Raw genomic sequence first — 20,413 nt, forward strand, 5'->3', positions numbered from 1 at the left:
GTGGTCACATTACACGTGTCATGTCCACTAACACGCACACACACAGAAAGTGGGGGTTGCCATACTAACAGCAAAAGCCTATTGATGTGTTTTACACATATATAAAAAGTTGTGTACCCAATTTTAACATTAATTATAATGTAGACAAAATAACTATGAAAGCTGGATGGGGGGGTACCAATAATAATAATGTTGCACTAGTGGTTAGCACTGAGTCACAGTTCTGAGCAGGCATGTTCAATACCACGAGTTTTTCATCTGTACTCCCGTTTTCTCCCACATTCGGAAAACATCCGTGAATGGTAATTTGTCTATAAGTGCCCTGTGATAGGCCAGGGAGTATACCTGCCTCTCGCACAAAAGTTGCTGGGACAGAGGACAAGCGTCTGTGAAATGGATGAATTCAAAATAATGATAATAATATTAATAATATGTAGCACTGTAGCAAGAACTGTTTCTAATAGTTTCATGACCTCATTTAGCTACACGAGTCAAGATATGAGACACAACAGCTTTTGCCTTGGGGAGAATGATTAGCTGCTATATACTGTTACATTATATGACAGTATTCGGAAACTGGACCACTCTTATACAAAGACAGTGGTAATAGAAGCTTCTTCTTTGTGCTGCAGACACTATACCCACACGGTCTGGCATCCCTCTGAGAATGCGGGATGTAGGAAGTACGTAAGCATGAGGAGCCGGGGGCACCATTTGCGTCGGAGACAGTTTCCAGATGTTTTGGTGCCACTGAGCAACTTGATTTAAAGCGGTGAACGTTCTAGTCTGACCCTTGAATCTCGATTCTGTCTTCATTACAACCTTTGGAACGTTTTGTGCTTACAATTTTACGGAAACAATGGTCATTTTCATTTTTTACCTCGCATGTGTGACTCGAGATTAGAGGTGAAAGCTATTTGGAATTATTAAATATGACACAATGTGCTCCTTCAGACAGAAAATAGTTTATTGAAAGTAGTAGCACAATTTACATCCTTTATTAAGATGAGTAAGAGCAAAAAATAGAAAATTTCCAATCCTCCCTCATAATTCAAGTATGGTTTCAAGTAGATTGGTTCAGTCTTTTAAAGTCTGTCACAGCAATATTCTGATGTTTCAATGTGAGAGGGCAGATTAATATGGAAGATCTCTTGTGTGTGAGGTGGGGGAGTCCGTGGAGGACTATTGACCCCAGAGTCATTGTCAGGATTGTATTGCATCATTTCTTTTACCGTGTATTTGGCTTCCAGTACCTGAACAGGAAGTGGTGCGGATGGGGGCGTCGCCTCCGCCTTAAGCTTGATGTTTTTAAAGCGTTGCAGACGGATCACATCCCTGTTCTCCCCTACGCACGGCAGGAGGGTGCACACGTCCTTGCGAAATTTGGAGCTCATGCCGAAATAGATGAGCGGGTTGTAGAAACTGGCCGACTTGGCGAAGAGGCGGGTGATGATGCTGGTTGTGCTTGGCACGTGGAACCCCCAGGCTGACCACATAGACACGACTGCGTACGGTGACCAGGCCATGATGAAAGCTGTGCAAATTACAATGGAAATCTGGAGAGAGGAACATGAGGTCACAATAGTCAGGATTACGAGAAGACGAAGACAAAACATTGACTCTAAAATGTGTATAGTAAACTAGATTAAGTCATTTATAGAAGAAAAAAGTGTGTGAATGCTGAAGTACTCAGTGAAAGAAAACAGAAAAACTGAATCATTCATATTGAATTAGGTGGAATGTTGAAAGATGTGCAATTATGTCGAATGGTATGGAATGATTTGGACTAATATTAACTAGAATAATCTTGAATACTAGTGGTGAAATCCATGCATTGCATTATGTGCAATGATATTTATTATAATTATATGAGATTAAGTAAAATTATGTGAAAATGTGTAATATGGGAGTGAAAAATGTGCATTTTTTTGGTATACAGGAATTGAAATGAATGGATTTTGAATAGGAGTGATACTGAATTTTGAAAAGGAATGATAAGCCCTAAACTTTAACCCTAACCCAAATCCTTACCTCGAAATGATTGAGGAATTCTGATGGTCAAAAATGTGTAATTTTAGTGAGAAATGTAGCATGATTGCCATGTGGTAATTGAATGTGTGGAACTGAATGAGCTGAACATTTTGAATTTCAAATGGGAGTGAATTGTTGAATGTCTCATTGGAAATTAAAGAGGAGTTTGGGGGTGAAAAAATGTTGAATTGTGGGGATACTGAATGTTTGGGATAAGAAATTTAATAGCCCACAAAGTGTGAATTTTTAGAACAAGATGAAGTTGGAATGGTTTTAATTAGTTGTCAATTGTAGAAGTAGTTGAACAGCAAAAAAAAATTTGTGTAATAAGAAAATATTTGTGTTACTGCTTTTAGCATTCAGACAATGAAATGAGTGCAAGGCAACTCATTCTCTAATGGCCAGCAGGGGGAGACTGTAGGGGACAGTTGAGTGAAAGAACACTCAAACCATGTCCCCGCATATGTCCATCCATTTTGTATATTGCTTAGCCCTATAGTCAGATGTAACCTGGAGCCTAACCCATCTGACTTTGGGCAAGATGCCAATCATAGGACAGAAACAAACATTCTCAGTCAAAATCTCACCTTTGAACACAGTAAGAGTCTTGAAGCATGTTTTTAAAAGTGTGAGAAACCCGCCACAAGCACAGAGAGCACATGAAGGCTGGAGGCTGATGTGATAACCATCCACATAAACAGTTGTGTCGAAATGTATCTAGACTTTGGTATTTTCAAGGCTAACATTAGGGCGTAAGATATAGTTCACATATGAATCCTATTTTCCTTGCTCCACCATTGTTTTTCTTCTAGAAATTTCTGTCTCTTATGCTTAAGGTCATGTTTAAGGCAATGCTTTTAAATTATTTTCTGTTATGCCTTCCAAAGAAGAAGAAAACCTTTCATGCGCTTCTAACTCTCCACCGCGGCTATGGATAGTATTTGTCTATGAAGGTGTTGTAAGTACACCTCTGCAGAACATTCTTTTCTTATTAATATTAAAGAAAATAAAGAATGCATACCCTTGTAACGTCTCTCTCCACCTTCCTTTGGCGGGCGGTGAGGTAACCTTCGGCTGACATGGCGTTGGTGCTTTTGACAGTGTTGATGATGGAAATGTAGGAGGAAAGCATGATCATGACAGGGATGAAGAAGCAGAAGATGAGAATGGAGATGATGTACGACTTGTGGATAGTGGAGTAATTAGCTTTGGACCAGTCCACCTCACAGGTTCCATATCCTCGATCTGCAACGTCAAACATCATTTTGATTATATGACGTCGAGGATCTTTTGAGTTAAGTATCCTGCTTCTACAGACCTGTGTAACTGCCCCAGCCCAGCAATGGTGCAATGGACCAAAATGCTGCTCCGGTCCAGATGCAGATTAGTGATATTGCAATTGTGTTCATGCTGATGCAGCAACCTACAAAAAAAAGATGCACCACATCAATAATGCAATTCAACCTTTCCTCCATGACGCCCCCATGAAAGACTGAAGGCAAGCTAGATTAATGACAAGTAACGGACTTGACGAGGACAAATTCTTGCTTTTTTATTACACAAATTGACAATAAGAGAGCAAGTTGGTTCTTTCTTACGATAACCTGAGCAAACACAGAAGAATGAAAATAAGACCTCTATTGACTTGGTACACGCAGCTTTGTGTTCTTTGTTCTCCATGCTAGGATCTCTTATCATAAGTCAATAAGCCATCTTGACATACAGTAAAGTTTGCAGTACCTATGTTGATGTTGCTTTGTTGCTATGTGTTGCAACTTCAGGCAGCGACGCGTCGCGTACTACAGGGTTTCAACCCAAAAGCAAGAAAATGCTTGGGAACTACACTCCCAGAGATGCACATTAAATGTTAACCCACATATACCACAGATGTAAACCACCGATTTTAAAAAACACATTTGTCTTTTATGAACGACCATAAAAGTGCTGCATGATTAAAACATTCGCTGGTTTATTCACATAAACTCGAAAATAGAAACTGTCACTTTAAGGGACTTAATTACATGTTGGCATGTAGAATCACAGGGGACAAGTGGTGGTTGTTTCCACTGCTGAAGTTGGTATTAAGGGTTTATTAGACCCCCCCTGTCTCAGGCAGCCACTAGTGGAATGTGAAGATTGTACTGTGGACATGGATGAGAAGCTAGTTTGGTGTGAGAGCAGAATCAGACCTTTGTTGGGGTGGCATCCCTTGATGTATCTGGTGACACTGATTACGGTCAAAGTGTTGATGCTCGCCAGGCCAAACAGCAATGTGAAGAAACCGTCCACCTGACAAAGATGGGTAGATGAATGAATTTTAGTGATGATTTTGTAAGGGTGAGGGGAAGTAGTACCACAGAAGATCCAGTAAATGGTGCTGTGGTGAAAAAAGCAGCAACATGTGCTTCGGAATCACCATGGTCGAGCACGGTTCCTCTTGGGACGTTTCTGATTTGTTAAATTTTGAAACACGTTTGCACATTGATATGTACTCTATGTGCATAATAATCATAATAGACATACAATTACAAAAATACTTCAAACTGTTCAACATAAAAAATTACGGAACAGACTAACTTAGATGACCGGCGATGAATAAAAATTGTGTTCCTGACGTTTTTCACACATTTTTAGTATATTTAGTTGTCAGTTAAATGCAATACTAAAGCATATAACAAGCAATAACGCATACAGTGACACTGGAGTAAAAAAATGTGCCTTAAGAATGGTGCTTGTTTTTTATTTGACTCACCAAAAAGCCATATAAAAAGTAAACGTTACGTGCATAGTTAGCAGTGCCTGGCCGATACAGTATGGGTTGTTGGAGAACGATGCTTATTCCGATAACATTTTGATAACAATAATAATAAAAGCGCTATATAAATAAACTTGAGTTATTTTAAGTTACTCTCAATGGTAGCTTATTAGGTTACTAGGACTGCCCTTTTGAATGTCTTTGTTTTGTGCTGTAATATTTTTGTTTTTTTTAATCGTCCGATTTTCACTGATTTTAATTAAAGCGATAATATCGGCAGATTAAATCGGCTGGCCAATTAACTGGTCGGGAACTAATAATTGGTCCGTCACTGCTGTCAGAACTGAAATATCTTGCATGAAAATGCGAATTGGTCATTACGGTTGTATGAATTCAAAAATGTCTTTGGCGGCATACTTTTCCAAAAATATGTCAAATTACAATTCTAAATAATTGTTTTAGTGCAGTTTTTACAACATTGTTTAGTGTGTGTCTGATTGTTTTGGCGGCACAGTGAAATTTTGCCACAAAATTCTGTTGATTTATTTTTATGCGCCTGCTACAAAGCTATAAAGAAAGCTAAAAAAGAACGTTTTATACTGAAACATTATTTGCTGTCTGTGTAGTTTGAGTTTAGGATTGTTTGTTAAACTTCTATCAGTCCATTGTTTAGTAAGACAAATGTTTGATTATCTTTTAATCCCAGCTCTGCTTAAAAGGAATGATACTACTTGGAGTCTGTCTGGCTTTGACTGTGCACGCGCTCCCTGTTGTGCCATGCAGGTGACGTGAACCGTTTGAGGTTTCTTACTTGATCCCTTTCTTGATCTCTCTTACTGACAATCCTATTACTGTCCGTCATCACGTTACCTTCACCCTCACATTGTGCACATCCGATATGTCAGATTTCACATGTGACGTTAAGTCATTGAAATCTCATTATGTAGCTGCAGCATTCAAATTATGTATGTACCCTGATTGGATGACAGGTCATATTTGCAAGCGTTCATGTCCCATCATGCTCCTTGTTGTACCCACTAATGCCTCTCAAATGCCTGCGTCTTTCACCTTTTTTCCCCGTCGCTGAGCCTTGCCCTCTCTCGCTCTCAGTGAAACAAAGAGCGAGGCTCAGCAATACAAATTTTTCTCCGTCACAGTTGAATGTACACGAGATGAGATCACGCCATCTGATTTTAGGGCTTCATGCTTCAGCGTGTCCTAGATATGCTATATTGATTGATCCACGGACATAATAATGACTTAATTGCAAGTAATGTCTAGGAATGTTTATGCAACAATTCCTCAGCGTCTTTTGATGTGTTTTTCCCATTTGGTTGTTAACAGTTGACATTGTGGTTATAGAGTTCCCTTGTGTAAAAGCCTCCACGTTTGGTAATCTTATTACAGATTTAACCTTCAGCACACATGCATGCAGCTACAGTACGTGTGTAATCCCTTTCACGCACACACATTCACCTGTGTGGCCAGTGCCACTCTACTCAAAGACAGATTCCTTTAATTTACTTAATTAGTTGGGATTGGTGAAATGAAGAAAGCAGATGCATGCACGTGGCACCACTTAAGAACATGATTGTGTAAGTGAGCTCAATTGACAGAGGTAACAAATGACTTTTTGTATTGGAGCGATCATTTTACCTGGCAAGTCCAAATCCAGGAGATTAGAAAACCATCATCCTTGAAGATATTGAATATTTCCAGAATCCCTCGGGAGTAACCAAATACTGAGATGCTGGCATCCGAGATGGCAAGATTTAAAGTGAGGAAATCTGTAGGCTGTAGAGAAGCCCGTTGTCGGTACAGGACAAACATCACAAGGCTGTTTCCAAACCAGGACAGCCATCCTGTCAAAGGACAAATTGGAACCATTCAATTATGGGTGTGACTGAAGTCAAAAATTATTCATTAGAATGCACGCTAACTTTCCTACAAAAGTGTGATATTGAGATTAAGATCATGTTGATATCAGAATGCCGGAGTGGAGGTCTGCATGTTGCATCTTATTATTGTATCTTTAAAATGCACAAAAATTAATGGCAATGCTTATTGAATATCAAATTCTCAAAATCTAATTTATCATTATAGGCACTGTATTAAGTAATAAACGACCTACCTAAGACCAGCAGGTAGACTCCAATGATGGTCTCTCCATGTTCGGACAACGGAGGCTCTGAATGCAGATTACTCAGGTTGTTATTCCTCCATGGAATATTGACAACCTTCATAGGAAAGCCTTTCAGTGTTATTTCCATGGCTTGAGTGTTGATGCCAAGGCATGAATTCTAACTGCGCTCTCTTCTCCTTCTTCCTGTGATCATCCAGTCGAGACGACCGGTCTGTTGGTTTTAAATCCAGCTTAGACGCGGCCACTAATACCTCAGCGCTCACTGTCCCGATCATGGTAGAGCTAATCCTCGCTATTTGTTAGCAACTAAGCAGATAGGCATTTTGGGGGGAAATCCTCACCAACAGGGAATAATTGTCTGGCCAATCGCCAGGATTCTTTTTGCAAACAATATTATGTGTCAAACGTTCTCAGAGTAGAGGTTACAAGTGAAAGGGATTCTATTCACCGTTATTTTGCATCCAGAATGTACTTCTTGAAAGAAAAAAAACAGAGTTGCATTTTTTATGTTAATTAAAGCAAAAAATTAGGACACAAATTCCGTTGTTTGAATATATCAGCAATTTTGTATTCATGTTGTTTGAAGTAAATGTCAAAATAACAAGCAAATAAAATTATGGATGGAGAGATGAATTTTGACCCATATTTGGAGTGGTAGCGGCTCATGGTGCCCTTGAGCAAGGCACCCAACCCACTAGCCTCCTTGCATACCTGCATGTGTCTGGTTGGGTTCACTGTTCACAACAAAAATGTGTTAAGGCTGAAAGCCTATTCAATTCTAGTTTTAATTCCACCCAATTTTTTGAAATGCATCTCCTTCCGCAAAACTCATTCAATTGACATATTTCAAATTTCAACATATTCTAAAAATTCACGCCATGGGGGCTAGTACTTTTCCCATTCCAAATATGCACGGTTTTCCCACAATTCAGCATTTTTCATGCAAAAATTCCCCATTCATTGGCAATGAGGCAGTTTCCCACGCATTTTATTCGTTCCCAATGACACATTCAACATTACATACATAAATACATTACATACATAATTCCCATTTGAAATTTAAATCATTAAGCTCATTCAACTCATTCAATACACCTTGAGAACGTTTTTTTATCTTTGCTGACCAAAATTTTCACCATTAACACCCACAAAAACAATTCCTTACTCATTCCCAATGACACTTTTAACAAACAGGTTCACGTTCCCCATTCGAAATTCAAAACGTTCAGACTATTCAATTCACATGCCAAAAATTCTGATTTACCAAAAATTCAACATTTTCCCGAATAAATTTCTCACAAAAAAAAAAACCCTATTCATTAGTGACATATTCAACAAACAGATTTACGTTGTTTGTATTCCAAATTTTAAATCTCCAGCTCATTCAATGCACGTTGGACATGTTTTGCATGCCAAAATGTTCACACTCCACCAAAATTTTCCCATTTTTTATTCCCAATGACACATTAAAAACACACACATTCTATATCTTTCAATTGTATTCTTTTTTTGAAACATTTAAAATCATTCCACTTCAATACTTTTTCATTCAGCATTTCAAACTTCTCTGACCAGAAATTTCAAATGTCTCGTTAAATTTACAATTAATACAATATAGATCTTATTACTGAGACATTTGTGTGTGTATTTAATATAGTTGTAGCCAGCAGCAAAGACAGAAAAACAAACTAACCAAGTACCCGCCAAACCTAACTTCCCAACATAACGTGCGGCCTTCAGGTTGTTTGGCTTAACCAGGAGGAGCAATATTAGTGATTAAACCCTTAAGACAAAGCCATACAAGCAGCTTCCCTCTGTTTGGAGTCCTCCTACAAAGGACGCCATCCTGCAGCTGGCCATGCTGGCTTTGCTCTGGGATGTGACAGCGGTGTAGGATCCTCTCATGTTACTCGAGGCGAGCAGGCAGCTGTTCCCTCAGCTGAACCGACACGGCCATGCAACAACACAGATTCTAAAGAGAGGTACTGGAAAAACATCTTGTCACTTTACATCATCCGAGCAAGTCGGAAGTCATTAACAGAACTGCTGAACAAAGGTCCCACACTGTGTTGTGTGGTCTGGCAGTAATTTCAGTCCTGTCCAAGGCATTAGTAAAAGCCTTTTTTCATAGCATACATCATATCTGTTTTCCTCAAGAGAGGTGAAATCACTTCCACTTAACAATGTTGATGTGTGCGATGGCTTACGACACACTTGTGTGGCTGCCAGAAGATGCATGTAATGCTCACAGATCATCAGATTGATTAGATGATCATCTGCAAGCTGCATCAGAAAACAGAAACGATACATTGGGAGGTGGTTTTGGTTATTTGGGATGATTTAACTTTCTCTTGTTCAACGTAAACTTTACCGCCACCTCCTTGCTCCCTTCTCATAGTAAAACTTTCTGTCGCAAAAGAGGTAACATGAGGTGCCCGCCCCATTCACTCTGTTTAAGTCACAGTGTGCACCTTGTTTCACGCTCCTGGCTGCCACAGAGCCACTCTGGCCCTCAGGATGTGGATGGGAAGGCCGCTGCAGCTGCCAGACGCCTCGGTGCTTCCGAAGTCCCCTACATCAAATCCTTTCTTTGAGCTGCTGGGCCGCCGGGTCGAGAGAGAGAGATGGAGCTAAGAGGAAAGTGAACCTCTGACCTGAGCTGTCACCCATCCAGCAGCAAACAAGAGCCCAGTCATCACTCGGCCCCCGCCTTTAACCGAGAGACGTAGCGTGACAAACAAGCTCTGCACTGAGCAGTGTGTGTGAAGCGCCACACAACCGCAGCAGAGTTTGGCTGATTCCTTGGAGGAACGAGCTTTCCAGTTAAAATAATGTGATATACTCTCTCGGGATGCTCTGTGGTGCAAAGGTTTTTTTGGAAGGGGGGGGCTCAGTGCAGGAGGAATGATAATGCTACTGGCTGTTGCTAAAGTTGCTAACCCTAACCTGTTGGAGAGATGCTGGTTCTGTTCATGTGAGGCTCTTGAGCAAGGCTGAAACAGCTCAAGGCCTGGGGCTGCTTTTTATGAGGCAGTAATTATTGGCTCAGCCATTGTCAAAGTAATTTTTTTTTTTTTTAAACAAATCTTTAATTAATCAAACAGTTGCATATTTTGTTGACGTACTTGTGTTTAATTTGGGTCTCAGTGGAGGCAACACTATCTGAATGGAAGTCAACTCAAAAATGTTCTTTAGAACAATGTTTGATGCATCCCCACTGGTCTAAGTACGGTATTCTGAAATCCACCTGTTTTTATCCATCTCAGGGGGCGGCCATTTTGCCACTAGCTGGTGACTGAAAATTACATTACAGTTGTTCAGGCCTCAGGTAACGACCAATCACGGCTCAGTTTGCAAATGTCACGTGACCACACTCAGAAAACAGGTGAGCCATGATTGGTTGAGCCTTAAGCAACTGTGATGTTAGTTTCCGGCGACAAGTGGCAAAATGTCCGCCCCTTGCAATGGGGGGGGGGGGGGGGTGGGGGGGGAAGCAGGAAGGATAGAAATCAGAATGATGTGTTTACACTAGTGGGGGCCATAGACCATATTATACAGCATTATTGTAAAGAATTTTTTTGGGATTGACTTCCCCTTTAAAGTCTCTAAATTGAATTGAGTAGGCCTAGTTAGTTTTTCTGTGCCGGGCTGACAACCAGTCCAGCGTTCGCCCCATTTCTCACCCAAAGTTATCGGATAGGCTTCATCTTACAAGTACAAGTAGTATAGAGTGAGGAACCAAATTTGTAATTTATGTCCTGAGCTGAAAACATTTGGGAAATCTGGTCAACAAGATCCCCTTGTGGGATTAGTGTAGTAAATTTAACAATCATATATGATACTTATGTCTATGTGACAGTATAAGTAGCAATTGCGTGTCAGTGAAAGTGCGTGTTGCATGTTGGTGCTGAGGACAGCTGCGACCGAGATTACACTGCCGCTGAACTACAAGGTCGAAGTTCAACAGGGAAAACAGCAAGCAGCAGGTGCTGCACATGACTGATGTATTCTTTTCTGTCTGTGTTGTCAGTCCATTGCTACTTAAAGGCAAGAAATACTAATGTTAAGGATCAGAAATATTTTCATCTGGGTACCAAAAGTGTGCACCAACAGTGAGCCACTATAACTTTGGGCTTAAAATGATTACATGTTCTCTGGTTTACTGTGTCCCCTTAAGGCTGGGATGTGACGTTAAAACCTCACAATTTTCCAAACGAAAACTCTCAGACATAGATACTATTATGGAGGTGTGTTAAAGGGGTGTAAACTGTGAAAGGGCAACAAAGTCTCTCTTCACACTGAGACATACTCGAGAGAGCAATACAGAATCTCCTTGAAAAGGTCCACACACTTTTTTCTTTTTTTTTTTATCCTTGTCTCCAAACGAAGCTGCGCCAACACAGAGAGTGCTTGTTCCAAGTCTCCACACAGTGGTATGTCTGTCAATTTGGGCTCGGCCCTTGTACGATGTTGTTAAGGTGTCATTTCATGTCCTTCACAGCATCAAAATAGAATGGCACTCAATGAGTTGCAGATCTCCACTGAGGTTGAACTGTCAGCAAAAGTGGCAAAGTGTTTGTTTGCCCATTCATTAGTACAAATGCAGACCACTTCCTGGTTCACTGAAGGTGGTGATAGGACCACACCATTTCTTTGTTAACTCTAGTGGGATGGAACTCAGCTGACTCTTGGCCAATCAGAGCGGTTCCCCTCTTTCTCTTAGAAATCACAGCGATCAAAGTGCACACAATGCTTGACATTGCGGAAGCAGAAATGGACTTGGGGTCCGAGCATGAGCTTGACGTGTCAGAATCGGCCACGCATGTGATGTGACATAATCGCGTTGCACACCTTGAGCGTGTGTATGAGTGTACTTCAGATATAGAGAATGGTGTGAAGGAGTAAGAAACTGGCAATGGGCAAAGGACTTTACCATTTTGGTCTTTTCTATTCTATTCTGTTCATAATAAGAAAGAAAATGAAACTCACCACATTTTTATCTTGATTTGTGATTTTAATTGGTTCAACAAAACTGGATATGTAGTATGTACAGAATGTGTTCTAAACTAACAGGAATCAAAACATCAGTTGCACTTTAATTTGTGCTTTCGCCCTTGAGGAAAATGTGATGATGAACAGGAGTGAAAACAGCCTCGAAATGGTGCCATATTAGCGGTAATTCTTCCTTCCGCACATAGTTCTGAAGGAGTGGTGGACTAATTTAAACGGACATCCAGCTGGCCTTTAGGTGAGAATGGCAAAAGTCCAATAACAAAAAACTATAAACCACAACTTCCTGACCCTGGCATGTTCACACCTCAAAGAAGTCAAATCTCTGTGGAGTCGTGTCAGATGTTGATGGCGGGCGCCGTCATCGCATTTTTGTCATTTGCGTTACAGCCGTGCTTGACAAGGTTTCTCCCCAAATAACTTGCAGTTGATACAGTCAGGATATTGCACTTGAACATGATCTATTCAGCTCAGCTCCTTTAAAGCTCTTCTTCCGTGTGTGAGGCTCACAGTTCAGGCAATGGCTCAGCCTCAAGTACAAACAGACGATTGTTTTTCACTTACCACTGAACGTTGAGGCTGCTGCTTTCATGTACTTGAAACTGTGAGCACTGTAGTCTTGTCGGCAGACTAAGTTGCTTGAAATTGCAGGCAGGAAAGAAACACTTTGTGTTTTTGCTTGTATCTGAGACAAAAGGGCCTAGACTGTTGTCTGCAAACTACTCCTTGGTGGAGAAAGAAAAGGAGAATTGTTCAGAATGTCTCATGTGTGGAGCCCAAGTTGTGAGGTGGGTTGCTTCTGTGGGCCAAAACCGCATACAAACATTTATTTGGGCAAGTTTGAAAATTCTCTTCTGTGTATTTGCTTAAGCAGGTTACTTATGTAAGGAGGTCTAATTAAGGGTGGAAAACGTAGCTTTTCCCCAGAGGTCTGCACACGGCTCTTGACACGAGGGGATATTTCACCAAAATATGGAGAGATTTCCTTGCGGAAAAGGGATTTTGTGACTAAAACACATCTTACTTAGATGTGGCTCTTTTGCATGTAGCAATATGAACGCCTTGGTCGCCCTAGCTGCTAATAATGAAAGCTTTATGAAGTGACGCTGTCCTCTGGATCCTCTTCTCAGACCGTCTGTGGATTGAGGAGATTAGCGACCTCGCTCTTCTACAGCTGCGTGAGCCTGATCGCACCTTGTGACCCCTGCGTTCTTGTGATCACTGTCGCTCAAAGTAATATGTTGTGACACAAGGCTGCCTCTGTGTGCGGTGCGAAAGATTCACCAAGCATGACCCCTCCAGTCAGGTTCAAAGTCATATCCCGCAAGCATTTCCAATTCATTTTAAAATCCTCGACCCCGTCAACAACACCTCGGATGGCCTGACGTCCCATTGAGCTGACCCGTGTGTGATGGGTGGTTAGAGGGCTACTCCCTCACTCAAATAACGTCGACACATACTGACTGCAAGTGTTGACCCATGCGACATGCCTGCGCCTATTTAAGAAGACAACACTTAGTCGCCCTTTAGACCTTTACGTGTATGTGGCCCCTTCAAGATCCTTGTTAAGCCTCTGGACAATTTTTCACTTAACGAATTCCACAGAGGGCTTCACAGTGAGCCATGGTTCACACATCTGCCCCGCGGTCAGAAGTTCCAGGAATGAACCTCAATTTGGACCTTTCAGTAAAAAACTTGCATATTATCTCTGTGCTTATATCAGTTTTCTCTGGGACTTCCATCTTCCAACACATTACAAAATCATGTACGGAAATATGAAGGGATGGTGTTCATTACTAATGAACTAATGTTAGGTAGTAATATTCAGAGGTGGGCATACTGACGTAAGGTCAATGATGGACGCCCGTTTTGTTGACGACTGACTGGAAACTTCAAAAATTGACGGATTAAGCAGTGACGAAAGAGTTTTTTTGTGTCAATGTGATTGTCAGTAATCAGGTCAGTACCGATTGACAGACTCCTCTTTTGCATTTATTGGGACAGTAGCTACAACTGTATGCCACACACTGGCATTTTTGTTCGTAGAGACAGAAAATAACACGAAAACACCGCAGAAAGATCTATTCAAGTTAGGCGAGCTTAGCGAGTGGCAACATAAGATGGCTGCCAGTGGCTTCACTTCTTGCCACAGCAGCATTTGCTGGATTTTAGTCTAGAGGTTTTTATACATCTGTAACTACATCATGCGTGCGGTAAAAAGCAAACTAGTAAAATGTAGTCAAAATCTCTTCTTCCAAAATTTACTAGGTATTTCTGAGTGAAAAATCTGTACTAGTTTTTTTTTTTTCATGGGATAGGCAAATTCTCTTCTACACACTAAAAATACTTTGAGTAAAATTTACTCTGAATATTTTACTGTCTTCCAAGTGTAAATTTTACTGTTAGAGCAGGCCTCAATAGACTCTGTAACTCTCCTTGTCAATATTTTATTTAAAGAAAATACAATGTTTTCTACTTCTATTGCAGTGGCGTGTTCATATGCCATAGACACTCTTTACTGCCTCCTATAGTCTGGGAGGATGTGGCAAACCACGCAGAGTATGAAAGGCTGCAATCTGCCAATAAACTAAAAGAAGAAGAACTAGAAGGACTGCATTTTAATACTTACTTTGAACTGGTCAATGGTCATACCACGGAATAAAGTTTATTTGGAAAGAAAAAAAAAGTGTTTCACCATTCACTAGTTCATGATCATAATAATGATGACAGGCAGACGGACTAGTGAAATTTGCTGGTGTCCTAAAATAGCAGCAACCGGTGAAATTTACTGACGGTCCTAAAATAGCGTTTGTAATTTAACGATGACAACGGAAGTGCAGTTAAAATAACGATGACGGATTGACAATAACAGTTTGGTTCGGCATCAAATAATGATGGATTGACGATGACGAATGGGTGTCTTCACCGTTGACGAATGACGAACCCTCAAACTTCATTGATGTGCCCACCTCTGGTGTCATGCACTTAATGAGTTCAAGAAGGAATGTTATTGTTTGAATGTAATGTATACTGTAAATATGCATATATCCATCATATACAGATATTTCTACTGGTTGGTTACTGGGTGAGCAAACAAAACCTTTGGCTTCATGGAGATTGAACTGGGAGCAACATCATGCAATACAGGGATCAGTTTGCACACTGCCATTTTGCACATGACATTTTGCGGTCACAAATAGCATGCAATGAACGAGTTTGCTCATGTGTAAAATGTAATTTCGTCACATGAAGTTATACCCTTTATTGCCATAAATTTACACTAACGTTCAAATTCCACTAAACAAATGAACCCTGTGTAGACTTGATCATGTGTACATATGCCTCAAACTATTCAACATTTATGTTACATATATTGAAGTTATAAATCTCATTTCATATGTCAGGCTGATACAGCAGACTATGCCAACATGTTCAGATCTGCAAGGCCCTAAGCCTGAAAACCGCCTCAATCCTTTCAGGCCTAACCCTAATGCCAAGGCAGGAATGTGAGGTTTGCTTGACTCTCTCAATACTTGCCAAAACAGATATTCACAATCTGATAAGTATTAGCTGCATCATATCCTGTACAATTAAAATATATGTGAGCTTTAACATGTGTATAAAAACAGCAAAATTGCAACCAGCCTTTGGATTTCTGGCAATGACCTGACATGGTTATGCTTTCTTGACAATAAACTCCTAATGACTCTGGTGGCGTGTGAACTTAGTTGAGTACGTGTCAACACCTTGCAGTCATCTGCAAGCTGTAAAAGTGTGAAGAGGGCTGCCCCCTTTCTCATCGTGAGTCATAAAGTGCAGCTCAAGTTCATCTTCACCTCCAACATGCTGACTTCCTAAAGTACAATGACCTAACTGCTTTTTATTTTAAGTCACACCTTTACAACTAGATGGCGCTCTTTTCATTTTACAGGCATGTTTATTTCTCTGCCGATTTGAATGCACCGATTGTATGATTGCTGCACATTTAACCTGACAGAGGTCAAGAGGTAGAGCTTGAGCTTGCACGAATGATAATGGAAGGACAACAAATCGATAATACAAAGGGGAACATAGTGGCGAGTGCTAAGTCCTCGCAGCGCTTTCACTTTTCATGGCGCGTCTTGGCTGAGCAGGAGCTGAAGGAATGCACGGCGAGGTAGCCTGCAGCACAACATGACAGTGCCCCATTCCCCTTAGTATCAAGGCCTCGTCCAAACACGTCCCCGTCTCTGACCAATTTGAAATGTGGATCTTCAGCGTCATATGGAAAGGAGAGAATGTATACAAAACAGGTCTTCTCAAAACAAAAAGAACGCCTCAAAAGGTCAACACTTGCAGTGGCTTGGCTCCACATAATCTCTCAGACGTTACCAAGATTATGGCTTTGCAAGGATGTGGGGGAACGACAGTGAGATTGATTCAGCGCTGTGGTTTTGATTGGAGAGAAAATATGTATACTTAACTCGCTTCACGCCAAGGAATGGCGATAAATTATACATTCTTTCGAAAAGAATTCTGGATAAAGTCCCAATCAGAATCCGCAGTGGACTCAAGTTAGCACCATGCTGTACTCCAGCAGCCATTTACATGCATACAATATGTATCCTACGGAATACAACAATGTAACTTCAAACAAAACAAAATAGATACCCTAAATATTACCAGTATAAAAATATCCGTATGAATACATTCGTGTGTTGCTATCACTCTTCAGGTTCAGCATATCATGCCTCTAAAGAAAAATACCAGTGGAAATCATATAATGGAATGTTCAACATTTGAATGTAAGTATTAAGTTAGTTTGACTTTTTAGCCAGTGCATGTTAAATATATTATACGTACAAAAATGGAACATCTCATTATTTCATGACAATTGCTAGTTGTTTTTTTTACATACACAATTGTGCCCCACTTTTGTTGTATTTTTCAAAATCAAAACATCTTTAAGACATTTGTTTTGAAATGTAACATTGTTAAATGAGTTTGAAATCATCATATTAAAGTGTTTTTAGTTCCATAGTTTGGCATATGTTGTTTAAAATAGGGATGGGCAAGTACTGATAGCATCAGTATCAGGCTCATTTTGAGGTTTTACAATCAGGAACCAAAATTAGAAGAATATTAATTAATTGCCATTAATTTCATGCAATTTTGAGGAAAAATGATATATTCTGATATAGGGATATTTCTTTCTCACACAACAAACTGCAAGCTGATCAGGTGAACTATAAATAAATGACCTCTAACAATGTAAATGTTCAATTAGAATTTTCCATGTGACATTTTAGTTGGTTGTCAAATGAATCAGTCAGGTAAAATTTGGTTTCATGTACATTTCTGATTCAGTTTGAAGCTGTTCAAGATGAATGAAAATTACATTATTATTATTATTATTATTATTATTATTATTATTATTATTATTATTATTATTATTATTATTGTTGGGGGGTTTTTTGTCCAATGATTTAGCATTTTGGGGCCCTCATGCACCTCGTAAAAATGTGTTGCTTTAGCAAGTTATTAGCTTTTATTCACCACACCACAGATGTAAACATTTAAAAGACACTTGTGTGGTTAGCACAATCTGTAGCAATCTGTAGCAGTGAAACTATAGTGTGCATATATTTTTAAATACCTTTCTGTGTTAAAAGAGGACTGTATGACTATTTAAATTTCATTTTGATGATGATTGTATTAATTAAACACAGAGCGTTCAACATTGTGGGACATTTGTTGTGTTTGTTTTCATGCAGACATTTGGATGAAAACATCAATATCAGCGCTGAGAGCTGGCTTGGCTTGGCAAAAATGAAAAGGGAGCATGCTGAGCTTGTCTCTGCGGGTTAGCAGACATAGAATGACAACAGATACAAACCACAACATGTTGGCTTGGAGTGCAGTTTCTCAGGGGAATATGTGATGATCATGTACAAGTAACAATTCGTTTATATCAAAACAGAAATAATTACATCAAAAGTAGGTCATGTAACTCATCTTACAGGCTCACATTTAACCCTCTAGGACAGGTGTGAAGTGGAATGCTCATATGTGCATTTTTGTATACAAACACTCCATTTTTCCACTCGCACACACCCACAGAATAAACCCACATAATAAACACAATCAGGAAAATAAATGTGCTCAAGACAGATGTTGCCATTGTATACCCGATTAGCACGATAACTGTCCCAAGATAAATGAACGGACATATTAGGTGTGCAAGCCTGCTGTCTGGAACAGTAGCAGCCAGTTGTGGAAAGTGGACACAAGTCAGTCCACATCTTTAAAAAAAGAAGTCAAGTCAAAACATTTCTTTACAATACTATTACTTTACACAACATTTTGAATAAAAATGTGTTTGTGGAATATGAATTATGCAGCAAATTTCACCTGTTTTTATCCCTTACAGGGGGCGGCCATTTTGCCACTTGCTGTCAACTGATAATGACATCACAGTTGCTCAGGCTAAGGTAATGACCAATCACGGTAACTCTGCTTTCTTCCTTAACTGCGAGGCAATCTGCAGCTCAGTTTCCCTTGCTTTATTTTTACCAGAACAGCAACACATGTCCCATTTTCCTACATCAAGCATCCGATTCTGGTTCTTTTCATCGCAAAACAGTTAAAGAAAATGCAAAATACACTTGTAGAGTTAATCTTTTTCACTGAGCTGGAGTCCCATAAAATTTCCTGCCGTCTTCCATGATGTCAAGAGCGTGATTCTTCGGGCTCCACTTTTTTGTGTAACTTCAAGGGCATATTTTCCCACTGTATTTAATGCTTCCAAAAACAATCCCTGCAGCTCTAGAAGTGTTAAAGTGACGCACATGCAACATATTTGAACAAAAACCGCATATCATTCTTAAGGATCCACTTGAAGAACCACTCCCAGACTGTTTGTTCAAGCAAAGAGGGGTTCTTGCTGTGTTGACTATTATTCTACTGTCTGAAGGGTGGACTTTTTCACTTGGTAGTATCAAATGATCACCTATTCTGTTTTCCCTCAAGTGGATGTTGTGGTCAAAGCATCAATGAAGCACTGTGGAGGTGGAAGCGACCGACACGCAACCCTGAAGGGAGGCTGTCAGTCACTCACGAGGCATATGGACAAAAGTATAATGACACTTGGAAGGGAATATAACCAATACACATCAGACAATTTCGAATGTTTCAATTATTTTTAAAACCAAATGCCTGAATACAAATGACAGCACCCCCTAGAAAGATTAAAAATAAGTTAACTAAAGGGACATGTTCAACCAATGTGTGTCCTCTAATTAGCATCACAAGTGTCTTCAAACTTGTAATCAGTCAGTTGGCCTATTTTAATAAAGGGATGCTTGACTCATTGAGCCATTTTCAACAGTAAGATTTTGTCTGTAATTAATGTGATAACGTCATTATTTTTCATGAACAATTATTTTTAAAAGTTAATTTTGCCACCTGCTGTCGACAGAAGATATCATCTGTAGCTACTGAGGAAACGGTTAAGGACCAATCATGAGTCAGTTTGCTGACCAAAACAGGTGAACCGGGTCGTGATTGGTCGTTACCAATTTCCTCAGCACAGGTGGTGATGTCATCTTCAGTCTGACAGCAAATGGAAAAATGTGTTTTTAATTGTATTAAATTGTATATGAAAAATGTAATCAAATTATTTCTGGACAAACTTTAATTGCTTAAAATGGCTCAATAAGACAAGTATCCCTTTAAAAGGTGACAAGTAGAAATTGTGCTGTTCTGTTGGGCTCTGTCCAAATTCACAAGGCTGGATCCTCTGAAGGCCGAATTTGTCGGTTGTCGGCTGTATGACGTCACTCCCGGCTCGACTCGACAGCACGCACGTATAAATGGACTGTCAATGACGCTTGTCGGTAGCGCATTGACCGACAGTCCATTAGCATTGATCAATTCTTTGCAGGAATATTTGTGGCTATAAGCTACAGCTCCACCTGGACGTCTATGTGTTTACAGACGTGGTGGAAAACATCGTAAGCTCATTCATTTTCATTCATCTTGTCTGTCTTAAAGAGCATGTTGTGTGCTTTGCAGGATGCTCTCAGTGAAGAGAAAACAGGGGGAAAAACTGATGGCTAAAATCCCTGAAAGAAGTTTTTATGTCATGACTTAAAAAAAACGGCCCATTTGACAAGCAACAGTAGAGTGCGATAGCCTGCATTGTGGCACTAAATCAATAAGCGTAAATAAATGTTTGCATTTTGCACAGTGAGTAAACATCGGCAAAGAAGATGATGCAGCTGCTGGGCCACACGAACCACAGGTAACACCACGACTTTACCACAGGAAGGCCTGTGGGAATAACGTCACATTTGCCTGAAGTTTTAAGAGGGGAAAAAGTAGCGCTAAAATAAAGCTCTCTGACCACACACATTAACTACATCCCAGTAAACTATTCCACAACAGTTAACGAGCAAACAAGCACCTTCATCTGCAAACCGGTTGTTAAGCTTTTC

The 20,413-nt window shown here is 40.1% G+C and overlaps 1 protein-coding gene and 1 long non-coding RNA gene across 3 annotated transcripts in view; one reads left to right on the plus strand and one right to left on the minus strand.

The window, feature by feature from the left end:
* Window positions 1-18,699, plus strand: part of LOC144001378 (uncharacterized) — a 40,268-nt gene extending 21,569 nt beyond the window's left edge. For both annotated transcript variants that reach the window (XR_013278467.1, XR_013278468.1), the window contains exon 5: window positions 18,349-18,699. This is a non-coding gene — a long non-coding RNA (uncharacterized LOC144001378). The remainder of the gene's footprint in view (window positions 1-18,348) is intronic.
* Window positions 947-7,140, minus strand: opn6a (opsin 6, group member a). Its single transcript, XM_077495631.1, has 6 exons — window positions 6,918-7,140; window positions 6,443-6,648; window positions 4,221-4,320; window positions 3,350-3,454; window positions 3,053-3,276; window positions 947-1,556 (listed from the first exon to the last, which is right to left on the minus strand). Exons 1-6 carry the CDS (start codon window positions 7,054-7,056, stop codon window positions 1,086-1,088), a joined length of 1,245 nt encoding a protein of 414 aa, XP_077351757.1. The 5' UTR covers window positions 7,057-7,140; the 3' UTR covers window positions 947-1,085.
* Window positions 18,700-20,413: the final 1,714 nt, after the last annotated feature.

Source organism: Festucalex cinctus, chromosome 14 (assembly GCF_051991245.1).
Source record: "Festucalex cinctus isolate MCC-2025b chromosome 14, RoL_Fcin_1.0, whole genome shotgun sequence".
NCBI lineage: Eukaryota > Metazoa > Chordata > Actinopteri > Syngnathiformes > Syngnathidae > Festucalex > Festucalex cinctus.